General features: G+C 41.2%; 1 protein-coding gene across 2 annotated transcripts; it reads right to left on the reverse strand.

Moving 5' to 3' along the window:
- Window positions 1-3,871: 3,871 nt before the first annotated feature.
- spoplb (speckle type BTB/POZ protein like b) lies at window positions 3,872-13,163 on the reverse strand. 2 transcript variants are annotated; one of them, XM_066647527.1, is made up of 12 exons: window positions 12,977-13,163; window positions 7,641-7,767; window positions 7,268-7,386; window positions 7,057-7,178; window positions 6,760-6,911; window positions 6,537-6,664; window positions 6,150-6,327; window positions 5,991-6,046; window positions 5,785-5,907; window positions 5,531-5,673; window positions 5,284-5,337; window positions 3,872-4,968 (listed from the first exon to the last, which is right to left on the reverse strand). In XM_066647527.1, exons 3-12 carry the CDS (start codon window positions 7,343-7,345, stop codon window positions 4,824-4,826), a joined length of 1,179 nt encoding a protein of 392 aa, XP_066503624.1. In that variant the 5' UTR covers window positions 7,346-7,386; window positions 7,641-7,767; window positions 12,977-13,163; the 3' UTR covers window positions 3,872-4,823. The 2 variants fall into 2 exon arrangements, with proteins under 2 accessions (XP_066503624.1, XP_066503623.1); XM_066647526.1 differs by having other exon boundaries at window positions 3,872-5,028.
- Between the last annotated feature and the right edge of the window lie 3,436 nt (window positions 13,164-16,599).

The following is a 16,599-nucleotide window of genomic DNA, read 5'->3' on the forward strand; positions in this document are numbered from 1 at the left end:
GGGAAAAAAAAAATCACAAGACCCCTCCCAAAAACGAGTAACTCTGCTTTCATTATTATTCATCGCTGACGTATTCAGCACAGTTGTGTGTGATTAGGGACTGCAGCAGTGTTTAAACTGAAATGGAAACAGTGAAAATAATGCAGACAGGAGCCAAAGAGACAAACACAGTCGAGTCTTCCTCAGAGTCTCTCAGCATTACGATAAAAGACTTAACAATATTAACATAATTCGGCTATAAAAACATAGTTTGGACGGAATATATCTGAAACACAGAAAAGCATAGACTTTGGGGAATAATTTCCCTGTGCTTCTTTTTAGGAGTCAATATTTGTTTCAGTAATGAGTTACTTTTTTGTCTCGTTACTGAAACACAACTGTAAGCATGCAATTTGTCCTCAGATGCAGTTGTCATAAATAAACCGCATTTTGCACGTACAATTCACACCCAAACTGAGCATGAGACAGGGGAGGGGGAACTCTGAGGTGATGAAGAGGCGCTCAGGGCGGCTTTGCTGTGGGTGCGGAAGCCAGACCTGCCGTTACTCAGCAGGAGAAAGCAGTCAGAGGAGTGGAAGGTGATGGGGTAAGGGCAGGATGTGAAATATTTCATCACAGAAAACAAAAAATGATTTTGGGAAATGTGTATTGGGAATCATGTGAATTTGAGGGTATTGTTTAAATGGGATTTCTCAGTTCCACCAGAAAACAAGCCTTAAGTCAAATGTATCCAATAGGAAAGAGCTGAGGGACATTTCAATGGAACAGTCCTTAGTTGTGAGCTTATCTTGCTAACTCATAAAACCTGAGTTCTTTGTGGAACAGCCCACAGGCTCATGATTAGTGGAATTCTGGACAAATTCATAGTGTGTTGCCATGAGCAACAGACTATTACTCTCCTTAGGTTTTGTTTTATTTTGATGTTTATTATTATTACTATTCCACCTGAATTTGGCAGTGCTACGCCTACAGTTTGAGATTCTGACACATCTGTTCTGAGCAGGAATATTGTGCTTGTTAAAAGCTTCTGGAGAATGGGAAAAGTAGCAATAGCATTTAGAATCTGAATTTTTGAAATATAAATGCATTGAAATGTGTCAAACTGTTCGACTTTGGTCAGTTTTCTAGCTCTGCCCACCAATGTCACAGGGTTTGACCTGGGTTCACCAGGACCCCTCTCGTCAAATTTCAAATATCACTCCTCCATTTTGTTTTATCACTTATTCTCTTCATGTATTTAAACGTAAAATGCTAGTGTTGCGACAGCACTCTAGCTCTCAACCCAAAGTGTCTGAAACACTTTATTTCTCCACAGAACTGGAGAAAATGGGGTTTTGCCAAATATTCTTGAGTTTTAAACTGCTATAAAACAATCAAGTCTTGCTTAGTGTGACCAGACGTCCTCTTTTACCCGGACATTTTTAGGCGGAATTTCACCAACGTCCGGGATTTTGTTTTTCTAGAATTTACATAGAAGCGTTTCGTTCACAAACTAGTCCCGCCCTCCCCTACTCCGATTGGTTCGCTTGAGTGAGAAGGGGGCGTGGTGAAGTAGCCTAAACATCTTCTGATTGGACGGTCTGACTGTAGAGCTACCGTTATTGGTCGATAACCTTCTCTGTAAACATTTAATTGGTCAGTCTGCACGTCAGTAGTCCCCCCCACCCGGAGACGTGTCCTCTTTTTCACCGTCTCAGGTCTGGTCACCCTAGTCTTGCTCAATCAGTCTTTGCACCTAATCGCCAGTGTGGATTGAACATTGAGTGTTGATTGTAAAGCGTCCTTGGGTTTCTAGAAAGGCACTTTATTAGTGTAACGTTAAAAAGAATCAGTCAACGTTTCCGGACCTAAATAAAGTCATTGTTTAAAGCAATTTGGGAAATACTTCCTGAGCTTTGGGTAAATGACTGTAATGAGAAAAATCAAGTTTTTTCCTTATTCGTCTTTTTTCATTAGTACTATGAGTTTTTCCTCACTGATTTGGTCTGTTTTTTTCCATATGCAATGACTGGCGTAATGTTTGACACTCCTACAGTGTTAAAGCCGGAAACAAAAAATGCATCAAAGTTTGCAGTATCGCAGACCCTTTGTCTGAATCGTGTGCATCTCAGCTACAATCGCCATTTCCTTTTACAGCCATTGCACCACACTTGCAGTTTGTGCAGCACCTGCACTCGTCTTTTTAATACGGTCTTTCATCCACAATCAAAAACACTGCACACAACAAGTAATTCCCACAAGGATTAAATTAAATAAGAGGTTCAATCATTTTTGAAGGTCTGAAAATAATTGCAACAGGTCTGTTGCTGTATGTAACACTCAACTGCATCAATCCTCATACAACATTAAACAGATATACTTCATAATAGCCTTTAAACACAAATGTGATCATCATTACTTTGTACTGAAGTTGGAGATAAAGATGTGCTGAATTCATGAATGCGCCCTGTTTTCAGGTAGACAGGCTGCTTGCATTAGCACAGAAGATATGTCCTGCTTGTCAAATGGACCTGTATGACTTTAGGGCTGTAGGCCCAGATCAAACACATACACGCCAAATGCTGAGCTAATCTGATGAGTAAATGAACATAGCTGCTCAGGATTTATGCTTTAGTCACTTTGATCACAGCTTATGGGAGCTCGGGAGGTTTAGGATGGAAATGCAGCCCCGAAACGGAACTTCAAAAGTGGATTCATCCGCTTACACCTAAAAATCACTGAATGCTCCGAAGGGATGATTACGGCAAATTATGAATTTTATAGCATTAGTGATTCTTTTAATTTTTTTTAATTCAAGCATTTAAGATGAGCATCTAAACAAGTCCATCATACTCAAACTATTCAGACACCCAAGAGGAAGTAGACAGATAAACACATGATAATACAATGAGAGTGCATGCTATTTCAGGCTAAGGATTGAATCAGAGTGATTCTTTTCTTCACTTTAATATCTGTCGATACTCATTATCTGTAAGCGCTTATCCAGTTCAGGGTCACCGTGGGTCCAGAGTCTACCTGGAATCATTAGGCGCAAGGCGGGAATACACCATGGAGGGGGCGCCAGTCCTTCACAGGGCAACACACACACACACACACACACACACACATTCACACCTACGGACACTTTTGAGTCGCCAATCCACCTACCAACGTGTGTTTTGGACTGTGGGAGGAAACCGGAGCACCCGGAGGAAACCCACGCGTACACAGGGAGAACACACCACACTCCTCACAGACAGTCACCCGGAGGAAACCCACACAGACACAGGGAGAACACACCACACTCCTCACAGACAGTCACCCGGAGGAAACCCACGCGTACACAGGGAGAACACACCAACTCCTCACAGACAGTCACCCGGAGGAAACCCACACAGACACAGGGATAACACACCACACTCCTCACAGACAGTCACCCGGAGGAAACCCACACAGACACAGGGAGAACACACCACACTCCTCACAGACAGTCACCCGGAGGAAACCCACACAGACACAGGGAGAACACACCAACTCCTCACAGACAGTCACCCGGAGGAAACCCACACAGACACAGAGAGAACACACCACACTCCTCACAGATAGTCACCCGGAGCGGGAATCAAACCCACAACCTCCAGGAGCTGTGTGACTGCGACACTAACTGCTGCACCACCGTGCCGCTTGTCGATACTCATTTACCCCCAAATCTAGTTCATGTGCTAATATCCTGTTTAAAAAACATACTCAATTTATTTTGAACATCTGTAATTAATTTATACCGAGTGCAAGTTTGTCCTCGTCACTAGCGTAAGGTTTATAATCATTCGTGCACTCCTTCGCAAAAACATGCAACACGTCTTGTGCTTTTTTTACATTTTAATTTCAAAGCAATAAATCAAAGTTCTTTTAAACCACAATACATTTTCCAAACACAAAGAACTCTGCCGTTTGATAGAGTAAGCAAAGCCGCTAATCATGGAAAATAAACTCCATACGACTAAAGTCAAAAATAAGTCTGTGTGAAAAGGAAAAACGTTTTGTAAACAGTATGATAAACAAATCTTCATATTTACCCAATAGTTAAGTAGGTGCAAAATATTGACATTTTCAGTTCTGTTTTCATGTAATACTCATTATACTCAAAGAATGCATCACATTTCACCAAGTATTCTAATGCAGAATCTCAGTTAATACTTTATGCCCATATTTAATGATGTTAAACATACTAGGAAACATTTTTTGCCAACAACATGGGCAACAACACCATTTTAAAAAGTGTCAGTGGAAATGATTTTGCACTTGATGTGAAGATGTGTTCTGGTGAGTTACACTTTTGTTTTCTTTTCTCTCACTCTTTTCTTCCTTATTTGAAATGTCAAATCACAGATGGGGCTCAACATCCTGGATGTCAGCTAACGTGCCCCCGGGTGAAAACACTTAACAGACAAGGGTCCTAAACATCACTTTAAAACTACTGCGTTATGGGAGAGTTAGTGCAATCTGGACAGGCCTGGGTAGAGGCGCAGCAGGCACACAGTCACACGGAGAGACACCACAGCGGAGGATAGCGGGGAGGCGTGTCCTTTAAGGCCATTTCTCAAATGACATGTCACTGAGTGGAGCTCCAGGGGCCCGGAGTGAAGGCAGCTTGGAGGCAGCCATTTTGAAGTGGGTTTCTTCATCCTCTGCAGTAAGCGAAGACCACTGTGGGCCAGGGCAGTCCTCCAACGAAGCTCTGAGGGAGCAAGGAAATGGGTTGGTGGTAACAAGGGAAAACTGGGCTGGGTGGAGTGGTTGCCTCCCCACGTGTTGTGTCTTTATAAAGTCTGTGGTGCTGAAGGTCAGGACTGCTTTAGCCGTTTCCTGGGCAGGCCGAATGGAGGGCACTGAGCAGAGGCAAGAGCGCGAAAGGCTTCGGCCACTAGGTGAGGATGCGACTGGATCATTGCCTTCCATCCTGCCGTCTCCATTATGTCTGCTGCGTGACTGAAGAACAAGACGAGATTGGAACAAGTGACTATGAGGTTTCCTGCTGAGTACTCACATCTGTTGAGAATTGGCTTGTTAAAGAGTCTGGCTCGAACAGCATTCAAACACTCATTGGTAATAGAATACTCTCTCAACTCTTCCCTTAAAAAAAAAGAACCGGAGCCAAAATAATGACTGCGCTAGACAGACATCTACGGTGAACAATAACTGCTCAACAATTCGATTATTGGATTATCTTTAGCTTCAATATCTTGCTTTACCCTAGTCATTACCTAGCACTAATGAAAATCAGTAGAATATTGGCATACATACTTGCTATTCCAGTTCTTCCCATCTTTACAGCCCAACTGTCTGAGAACACTGCATCTGGGGATAAAACGGGAGAGAACAGTGTTACAACAACATTTCTACTACCTTCAGCGTGTGCATAACAAGTACAAACAAAGCACACCTTTCACGTCAGAGACAACTTTAGAGTAAAAATAAAAGTCACACGTTAATTTGTTGGGGTGTGTGACAGCATGTGAGAAAATGACAAAAGTGAGAATGTCATGCTTGCCTGTTGATGAAGTCTATGGCTTGTGCTTTGAGTTGTTCTGCGCTGTGTAGGTCTGCCAGAATGAGGATGTCTGCCACATTCTCAACAGACAGACTGTTACACAAAGCCTCCTCACACATCACCTTCAATCTCTCCAGAGCATACTGCACAGACGGAGGGAGCAAGGGCAACATATGACAGAATGAGATTTATGTAAAACATAGGATCTATTCATATGTAATTCACATAAAATCAGCATTGGTCATTGGTCTTACTTTGTCTGCTGCAGCTAACAGGTTATCGGCCATTTTCTCCAAGTTAGGAGCTTTGCCTGTGTATATGAAGACCATCATCTCCCTAAACACGTCTGGTTCAACATCACTGATGTCTACCCGGTTCTGTGGAAGGAAGACGAAATATGACATCTAATATTTGTACTCCAAGAATGGAGTGTGACCACTGCAGACACCAATGTCCCTACCTTTTTACTCTCTTCCATTTTGTGTTCAAACATGGCATTGAATACTGGAGACCTTGCTGCAATCAAAAAGATGGAAAAATGTCAACAGTGGTGAATATGTACCTTAAAAACAGACCGAACACCATAGCCTTTACTGAGGGAGCGTGGAACTGGGCTCACCTGCCAGAATGGATTTGTGTGCTTTGAACTCCTGTCCTCCCACAAACAGGCTGCAGTCGGTGAATCTGGAGCCCTCCCACAGGTTGCCCAAGTCATCGGCCAGCTGACACTCAGGCACCTTCAGCATGTTCATGTTGGACTGGCCCGAGATGTTCACAGAGTCCTGCACCACACTCACCTACAGCGATCAATAAAGTATCAGGCTGTTTAGATTTTTAAAATAAAATGCTTCTATAAACCTTTATACATTATTCTCTCTCTCACACACACACACACACACACACACACACACACTTACCCCAAAGAGGCATTATCTGAAGAGATCTTGGGTAAATTTGGGACAGTATTAAAACATCTCAAATTAATAATGTGTTATGAATGCAATACCTCGCAAAAAAGAGTGAGCTTGTCATCTGGTAGAAGCCCGTTGGCTTCATCCAGCAAGAAGTCTCGCCTAATAAACTTCTTAAAGCCCCAGTCCTTCCCCTGGACAAAGCGATAGGCTCTTTGGCTTTCTGTAAAGACAGAGGAACAAAATAAAAAGACTGGCTAGAATCCCACAGAAAAGGACTTTCTTATTGCTTTGTATGTTTATTTTGGGAACACTCACCCATGGCTTTAGTTTCTTCTCTTTTGGCATTCAGTAGGGAGAACTTGAACTTTGCTCTTACTTCACTTTTTGGACAGTTCACGAGCAGTAGGTAAAGGGAAAGATAATCTTTACTCTCGTCATCCAGGCCCTTTGGGTTCACTCTTAAACACCTACAAAGAAAACAGGTAGGATCTGGATTGAGGAGGAGGAGGGTATGGTGTTTCATCTGACTCTGACTTCAATGCAGTAAATACATAACTCAAAAAGATATAAACGAAAAAGTAACAGTGACTTGAGTTTCAGGGGTTAGCTCACCACTTCATTTTGTCATTGGGGCCAGAAGAAAAGGTGGAGCTCTTCAGAACCTCCCCCATTTCCTCTCTGCAGAAACTGAAGTTGTTTATTGTCCACATATAAGAGAACTTCACAACTTTAACCTGCCAGGTGAGCACGAAAATGCATCAAATTTGATAGCCAGTCTTGAAAAGAAAAAAGAAAACAAGTCCAAACCTCTTTCCTCTCTCACCTGTGTGTAACACCAGCTCTCTGCCACAGGTCCTGATGTCATCTCCCCCGAGGGAGGGGGGGTTGGGACCCGTGACATGGCCAGCTTTATCCCCTCTGTTGTCCCTTATGAAGCTTGACCTACACACACACACACACACACACAATTAAACCATTAAATATTACAGTTAACACAATAGAGAGGTATCAGTGAGTCAGGCCTACATTTGGATGTAAACAATAAGAAGGTTTAATGTTTGCAAAAACCTTCTTAACCCAAGTCTATTTTGTCTATTTATTGATTTACATTTTAAGAGCACAAACAAACAAGACTTGTATTACTGTGACTCACTGGCGACAGGCTTGTGGGGTCATTTAATGTGCTTCTCACTTACCCCGTTTGGAGAACGGCAGATCACTCATGCCATCCCTAAGAGCACACGAATAATTCACAGTGCTCCACACAGTGATCAGATACAGCTCTAACACTGCATGCTGATCTCAAATCCCTCATAGTCCATCCTGCACAGACACAAACAACAATTTCGAAAGGTGATCAGCAGAATAACGCAAACTGAAATTGACAAATACCTTAAAACTACATTGGAACTGAGATCGATTTCAGGAGATTTTTATTCCTTTCTCGCAAGCTGTTGAGCACAGTTTGTACTAATTAAAATCTGCGTCAGCTGTTGGTGCATTTCCCTGTTTCTACAAGGTATATCAGACAACAGATTTGTGATCACGGTTCATGTTGAGCTTAGTGAGGCAGAACCAAGAAATGAAAAACATCACCAGAAGCGAATAAAAATGAAAAACCTTGCTAGCACCCTGCCGCTATCAGTAGACTTTTGTTTTTGCATTGACCACAATTATTTCATGCAGTTGTTTCATTTCAAATCCAACAAACTATATCAAATCTGTCACTTATTTGTCTTCACACAGCACAGTGTGTCCTTAAGAAGCAGCCAAATCACACTGACTTTTAAACTCGTGTTTATGTTTGCAGACGGAAGATTAATCTGTGTTTACTGGAGGTTCCAACCCCCCCGACTCCCACTATAAATTAAAGAATGATGGAATTGGTGAATGATTACGGCAGCGCTACATGTAGCCTCCATTTTAAAAACGATAAAAATAAAATGAAGGATGCTGTATCACATGGCGCACACCTGTAGCCTACAACCAGCAATATTTTGGATTCTTTTTGGAACAATACGCCTTGTATTTCGGTTTCAGTTATAGACAAGGACTTTCATTTTCATTACACTGTCCATGGCTACAACAGCCAAAGCAGAGACATGAGCTTAACTTCAAAACTGTACTCAACAAAGTTTTTTAAAACTGATAAAACTGATTCAAAACTACAACTCTACACCAACACCACACACTTAAACATCAATAAATTAAATAACTTACATTTACAAAACCTCTTACTGTAAACTTCTGAGCAAGTAAAGCAGGGGTTTAAACTCCAACAATAAACTCCACAATTCAAATCAGTTTAAATTAGAGGGTTCACCATTTACTTTTTTGCACAATACTGTGGACCCAACATACAGTGGAACCTCTACTAATGAACTTTCCAAGATACGAACCGGACATTTGAATATATTTTGCCTCCACCAACGAACCATGACTCTAGAAACGAACCCGAGCCTCCGCCGAGCCGGCGGCTGGAAATGGCCACTGACCCCAATAGTCGAGTCTCCCAGCGCCCAGACTTGAGCAAGCGTTTAAGATTAGCAAATTGTAGCTTTAGCAATTTAGCATTAGTGTAAATAGCAGACATGGAAATTCGTGCTAAGTTAAGCCGTATCTACGCTTCGTCTCCCCACATTCACCGCCTACTCTCCATTATTCCCCCCACCCCCACCTCCCGTCATACAGCCAGTGCCTGTGTTACTCCTCCAGCCAGTCGTCACGTCTTCAAGGTAGCGATGTGTAACCACTTAAAACTTTTTTATTTCTTTTTTATTACTGTTACCACTGTATTTCTCTTTTATTTTTAGTAACGCTACATGTATTATTTTACTAATTTGAGAGTGTTGTAAACATATATCAGTGCAAAAAGGGTGACTTTCGGGGCGGGGGCTGGAACACATTAATTGCTTTTCCATTACTTTAAATGGGGAAAATAGACTCGAGAAACAAATTTTTCCACTTACGAACCGGGTCACTGGGTTCGTAGGTAGAGGTTCCACTGTATAATATAAAATGAATGAATAATGTAGTACATAATCTACAATATTTTGGACTGTGAAAGCATAATGTCACAATACACCGTTACACCCTAGTATAGAAAACTGTATAGTAATCTGTATGTAAGATAATCTTAGGTTGAGGAAACTTTATTTAGTTGCCAAGCAATGAGTTTACATGCCTGCATGTTGGCTGTAGTTTTAACATCAACAAAAGCACTCCTAAACCTGACTGTTTATACCTCACTCTCCAACAGTTCCTCAAGCAGCATATTACAGAAGATTTGTTCCTTTAAACTCTAAATGATCAGCCATTTATATAAATTAACAGTGTTGATTATTCCTCAGTTGCAGTTCATTCTCAATAGACCAGAACCCTTTATATTAGCACTAATCATTCTGCAGTGTATCTCTATCCACCAACATACATGAGCCCTTGAACCACATTTTTTTCAAACTAGTCACATAACACCACAAATGATGCAACTTCAACAAGCTACCAGCTGGGGAGAGTGACTTTGTCAACCCTCCCTAGATATGAATTTGGCTAATTTCACAGTACATATCACAGCTGTACACAACTGGCAGTGTATTTTCTGGTGCTCAACTCTGGAACTCTACATGCAACATGTAATTTGAAGAGGTACGGTTTTTGCATGCGATACAGATCAGTAGTTTGAAAGACTTTAGACAATGTGATGATCCCTCTGATCATGACGCTTTGTTATAAAATTTCCACAATAACGCTAGATGGAATTCAACAGTAATTGTTCTAACAACTGTAACAAAAAAGCTTTGATACATTCTTAGACCTCTAAAAGTACTTATAGCTTCCCAATGATCAAAGATTTAACGCTTATACGACTTCTACGTGTTAAAAATCCCTGCATTTGGCGTGAAACTAATTAGACAACTTGTTGAGGACTTCCAGAACTAGGCACTGGACAGAGGAGTGGAATTCTGTGGGATGCCAGTGCCAACAAAGAACAAGTAAATCCAGGCGAGAGCTGTACTGTTTTATGTTAACATAAAACATTTACCAGTGTCTTAGACGAGCACCCAAAAACAAATTTTTCTCAGAAAGAACAAATAAATCAGGGCAGCGTTCAGACAATAATTCACGCCTTTTAGTAGCAGAGGCCCTTCACAACTGACTGAACCAAAGCTGTCATGAGTCATGTTAGACGATGCCCTTTTTTTTTTTTCCAGACCCTGAAATCCGTACTCCCACACACCCACACTATGAGGTAGGAGAAAGCAAACAGTAAAATGGTGATTGGTTTTCTGGAACTTTCTGGAAGCTTCCACTATGTTAAAGACCACTGCAATAAAAGTCCCTAACACATACAGTCCACATAAATTAATTGAGAGTCAAATTCATACAAGGCACAGAGTACCCTAAGAGTGCATGCTGCTGTTGCATGCTGACAAACACATCACAAAAAAAGTATTAATTTCTCAATATCCTGATAAGAGTTTCAGACATTTAGTTTCCTGTTCTGTTGTTCCAGTCTCAAAATGACTCATGAAATTTTCGAGGAGGACAGAGAAATTGGTTTTGCCTCTAGCCAATACACACTCAGTTGAACACAGACTGTGATTTAAGAGAAAATCTGGGAAAAGTGAACAATGCTGCAGTCTTGTTTCAAGCATAAATTAAATCTTAACTTGTCAATACAGAATCCAAACAAACAACCACAGGCCTGCGTACGGGGCTCAAACACATATCACATATTTCAAAAACAAAACAGAATGGCTCATTTATTGATTTGTAAGGATAAAAGAGTACTACGCTCAGGACTAACACTGGAGCCAAGCTTTAAAGGAGAATTCCACCCATTTAAAAAATAGACAGTTAAATATTTGAGGTGTAAACAAACTGGTGTGATTTAAATGCTCGTTCTAGAGAAGCAAAGAGTCCGAAGTGTTCATAGTGGTGATGACAGAAACCAGACATCTGAAGTGTTTAATAAGTCTAAATTTTATATCAGACAGGTATGTGAAATGGTTATAAATACACGGTATGATGTCTGATCACACTGGGTTCAATCTGAAAGGTATGTTTGAATTATTATTATTAAAACTGAGCCTGCTCATCTCCTATGGAGCCATCTGCATATGTCAGAGCATCTCAACTCCACAAAAACCAAGTGACTAATGAGACTGGGCTTCTACTTTAACCAGGACTGCTCACTTTTCATCTGCATCTTCTTAACACACTTGTAACCTGCCTTCAGAGACTAATTTAACCCTCACGGTAACTCTATAATTCTTCATTCATACTGCTCTTTTATCCTGTTTTGCTCCTGTGTCAAACAGAGTCGGATGTGGCCTCTGCTTGAGTCTTGGTTCCTCTCAAGGTTTCTTGCTCATGTTGTGAGTTTTCGCTTGCCCTTGTCTCCTGGGTGAGGCTCACCTGGGGCCAGAATCTGGAATACTCTAAATTGTTTTGTGACTGCTCCATTTGTAAAATGTTATGGATAAATAAATCTGGATTAAAAAAAATGGCAATAATGACTACAGCTGACTAAGCCAACTTGTCATTATTTTCCCATTACCAATATTACTTATTAAAACACAGATGTGTAAGTTCAATCACATTGATAATCTAGACGCTGTGGGCCCTGATTCCTATCCCAACAACAAAAAATGAATCAACATTGGTAAATTCCTCTATAGGCAAATCAGCTCACCACGAAGGACTTTGTTTACATCCGCTGAATTATGCAGATTTTGGTGGATTTCCCCTTTAACTCTAGAGCGGCTTGAAAATTTGGCGTTTACGGGAGTAAGTCTGGCAGGCAACCTATGGGTGTCTCTGCCAAATTTCCGTTCATATCTAACGTTAGTCCCAAAACACAACAGTAGCGTTAACGTTACACAGGATTGAATCTGTATTACATTAGAATTTGACTCCATACTTGGAACACCAAAAGATATATGAAACAAACCCCTCTCCACAGAAACACATTAAAATCACCTCCTTCGCTGCAGTTGGTCGAGAGCAGTTCGGCTCCAGCTGACGGCCAACTTAACTTTTATGCAGCAGGACGCAGAGGAAGATTATCTCTGAAGCTAATGTGCTAAATTCAGTTAGCGCCATCCGATTAAACTTCACGTCAGAAATACAACACTCCTGCTACGAAATTAAGATATAAAAACACAAAATGACGGCCCGGTCCTTCGCCATTAACGCTGTCTTTATTCCCCGCTAAACTGACGAAGAACATTTCCGAAGAAAAAAAGAGTTTGAGAGCAGAGAGAGCAGGGGCAGCACCTAGCCACCGAGGCTAACCTAGCTCGGCCTACATTTCTCGCTCGGCCCAGAACAAGTGACCAGAGACGCAAACAAAAGACAAGACAACAATACCGATATGAGTAAAAACAGACAAAGGACCCGTCAACGGTGTCTAACAAACGGTAACTGCTTTTAATGAGCACGAAAGCGACGCAATTTGAGGAAAACCAAACGCTGAAGCTGTCTTTGTGTCAGCGAGCAGAAAAAATGAAAATGAAAATCTTTCACAAACCTCTCAGTCTCTCCTCACAACAGACCAAGACAGACTTGCGACACTTTAGGACACAACTAAACCTTGAAATTAACTCTACTGTGATGAAAGGGGGAACTTTTACTCCCTTTTAGGAGAAGGGCTGCTTTCCAAACAGCTTTAGCGATAGAGCTCAGAGCGGCTAGCGATGACCGACTCGTGAATGAATCGCTACGTTGACTCGGTTCCTTTCAATAAATCGGTGCAACCGATTCCTAAATCACACGAATCAAAATATCTGCGTTATAACCAAAAGATGTATTTCTGAGTAGGCCAACGCTGGGACGGACTGGACTGACGCCCTGTCCAGTGTGTGTTCCTAACACCCAGTTTTCTGACCACAGCCACTGGAAGAATGAAAGAATCAGTGAATAAATTAAATTTAATTATAATAAAAATGTAAGTATAGAAAATGTCACATAGTAATTTATGGGTAATTTAAGTAGGCTACAAGGTGAATTAAATTATAATTGGATACAGTATGAAAAACACTTTTAGCATTAACCCAAAACTTACAGCACATCAGTTTGTCTTTCAGGAAATAATTTCATAACATAAAACAAAGTCAGATTAATGTAAATTTCGAGGCAGCAATTTTTTATATTTCATTTTATTGTGTGCACAGTACAATAAAATTAATGAAAACTCGGCTTTGCCACGGTTAAGATAGGACATTATTTAACCATTTAAATAGCTAGATAGACAATATTAACTCATTGAAACCATAAAACAGCAAGTTGTGTCGTTATATACATCGCACCTTCTATGTCCTCTGTTTGTACTGTACACACTATAACAGATGCCTACTCTGTGTTTTATGGTTTTGCTTTGTTTAGTCCGAATCTGATTCAATTAATGTACACCATCGCAGATCAGGAACCGAATCTTTTTGTGTATGGGAAGATGAACTTAAAGTACGCTCGGCTTGTGAATCAATGACTCTTTGAATCAGAAGCGCAGAAACGGAAAGAATCAGTTCGGTAAAACAGATTCGAACTCCCCATCAGCGGTTCGGTCCTCGCTGAGCGTAACGAGCATGCGCATTAGAAATATTTGCGAGGTAGGTATTAAAAAGTCACATCACACTCTTACACACAATTTACAGTGTCAATATGTTTAAAAGGAAAGGAAAGGAAAGAAGTAATACTAATTTTTACCACAAAAATAAACAAACGATATTCTTAAACGTGTTTATTATATTTAAAATATTTTTTTGCCTATAAAGTGCAACCCACGTTCTATTTAAATATAACTATTTAATATATATATAATTATTTTCCCTCTTACGTTGAGTCATTGCTTCATTAAGGTCCACAAGGTTGCAGAGTGCTATTACACAAAATTCCTAGAAATACAGTCAGGGACAGTTCAGCAGAATGTCTGACCAACGTTGTAACATTTTTTATTTGAATGAACTTGTGACTTCGAAGAATTTTGCTTGTATTTGAATTGAGCAACTGTAGATTAGCATATTAGCTAGGGTGACCAGATCTGAGATGGTGAAAAAGAGGACCAAGAGAGGAAAAATGGCCGGGGGGGCAGACTGACCAATTAAGACCAATTAAATGTGTACAGAGAAGGTTATCGACCAATAACGGTAGCTCTACAGTCAGACCGTCCAATCAGAAGATTTTAGAGTACTTCACCACGCCCCCTTCTCACTCAAGCGAACCAATCGGAGTAGGAGAGGGCGGGACTAGTTTGTGAACGAAACTTCTGGAAGTTCTATGTAAGCTCCAGAAAAACACAATCCCGGACGTTTGTAAAATTCCGGCGGGACATTTTTTTAAGTCTAAAAAAGAGGACATGTTCGGGTAAAGAGGACGCCTGGTCACCCTATGTTAGCTCATTAAAATGTAAATACCACCATGCACCTGTAGAGCCATACATCATACAAATTTGTCCCAAAATGCAGGCCTTTTTTTACGTTGTATAATGGCAAATATTTGCAAATCTGCATTTTCTAGGTGACCAGGTGAAGAAGCAAGTAAATTTATTGAGGTATTTTGCTCTTAAATGTGCATTATATATAAATTAGTTTATAAAATATCCTAAATATTTGGTTACTTGATATAGTAAGGTCACATAGATAATCTCGGGATAAAATACAGCATCGTGAGTGTGCCCTTTGGGGCAGAGTGTCACTCACAGTTAGGAAGTGCACCACATTAGGTGCTATTTCTCACATACTCACATTTAGGCAGTGACTCACAAGGAGGAGCTTTGAAGCAAAATGATATTGCTTAATTGTTTTACATATTCTTTCATTATAGTGAATGTTCTGGTGCTTTTCACATACTGACAGCAGTGGCATGTGACAGAGCAAACGTTTTGACAGAGTGTTTTGATTAGTAAATGGACTGCTTTGAAATTGGTTATAAGGTAATGAACTTAAGCAGCATAGGATTCAGAGTTAATCTCACTGCTTCATTCTGTCATTGGAACCAAAGCCAGAGCTCTTCAGAACCTCCTCAGTTTTTCAGTGGGCCAGCTACGGATTAAACTCAGTGTATTTTACGGTTTGTCTTCCTTTAAAAATCCAAATCCAAAAATGAAATATAAAGCAATTTCAGCTCACCAGGACACCACACATCCATGGGTTTTCTGTGTAAGCCCAGTTTAAACTGTATTCTGTAGACTGAGTGCAGTAAACATGCAAGTTAGGACTTGACTTTGTTTTTTTTGCAGTGTGAGAAGGGGCTCTCACGTGATGAGTGTGTGAGAGCTATTTGTGGTGGTATTGTTATTGTTTTTTATTTAGTAGCCCCTGCCCCTACAGTAAAAAAAAAGATAAGTGTGAAAAAGTGTATATATATATATAATATTGTTGTAATATTCCCATGGCTGTCTTCGTTGTCAAAATAGGATAGTCACATTATAAAAATTCATTCATTCATTCATTATCTGTAACCACTTATACAGTTCAGGGTCACGGTGGGTCCACAGCCTACCTGGAATCATTGGGCACAATACGGGAATACACCCTGGAGGGTGCACCAGTCCTTCACAGGGCAACTCACACACTCACACCTACGGACACTTTTGAGTCGCCAATCCACCTACCGACGTGTGTTTGTGGACTGTGGGAGGAAACCGGAGCACCCGGAGGAAACCCACGCAGACACAGGGAGAACACACCACACTCCTCACAGACAGTCACCCGGAGGAAACCCACGCAGACACAGGGAGAACACACCACACTCCTCACAGACAGTCACCCGGAGGAAACCCACGCAGACACAGGGTAAACACACCACACTCCTCACAGACAGTCACCCGGAGGAAACCCACGCAGACACAGGTAGAACACACCAAACTCTTCACAGACAGTCACCCGGAGGAAACCCACACAGACACAGAGTGAACACACCACACTCTTCACAGACAGTCACCCGGAGGAAACCCACGCAGACACACGGAGAACACACCAACTCCTCACAGACAGTCACCCGGAGGAAACCCACAAAGACACAGGGCGAACACACCACACTCCTCACAGACAGTCACCCGGAGGAAACCCACGCAGACACAGGGAGAACACACCAAACTCCTCACAGACAGTCACCCGGAGGAAACCCACGCAGACACAGGGAGAACACAGCACA

Source organism: Hoplias malabaricus, chromosome 16, assembly GCF_029633855.1.
Source record: "Hoplias malabaricus isolate fHopMal1 chromosome 16, fHopMal1.hap1, whole genome shotgun sequence".
Taxonomy (NCBI): Eukaryota; Metazoa; Chordata; class Actinopteri; order Characiformes; family Erythrinidae; genus Hoplias; species Hoplias malabaricus.

Bases quoted from the DNA above. Each gene is read 5' to 3' on its own strand.
- spoplb (XM_066647526.1), bottom strand. From the start codon at position 7,345: ATGTCACGGGTCCCAACCCCCCCTCCCTCGGGGGAGATGACATCAGGA. The intron at 6,665-6,759 runs GTGAGTGTTCCC...CTGTCTTTACAG, and splicing joins AGAAGAAACTAAAGCCATGG to AAAGCCAAAGAGCCTATCGC. The intron at 5,338-5,530 runs GCAAGCATGACA...TTTTATCCCCAG, and splicing joins GCCATAGACTTCATCAACAG to ATGCAGTGTTCTCAGACAGT.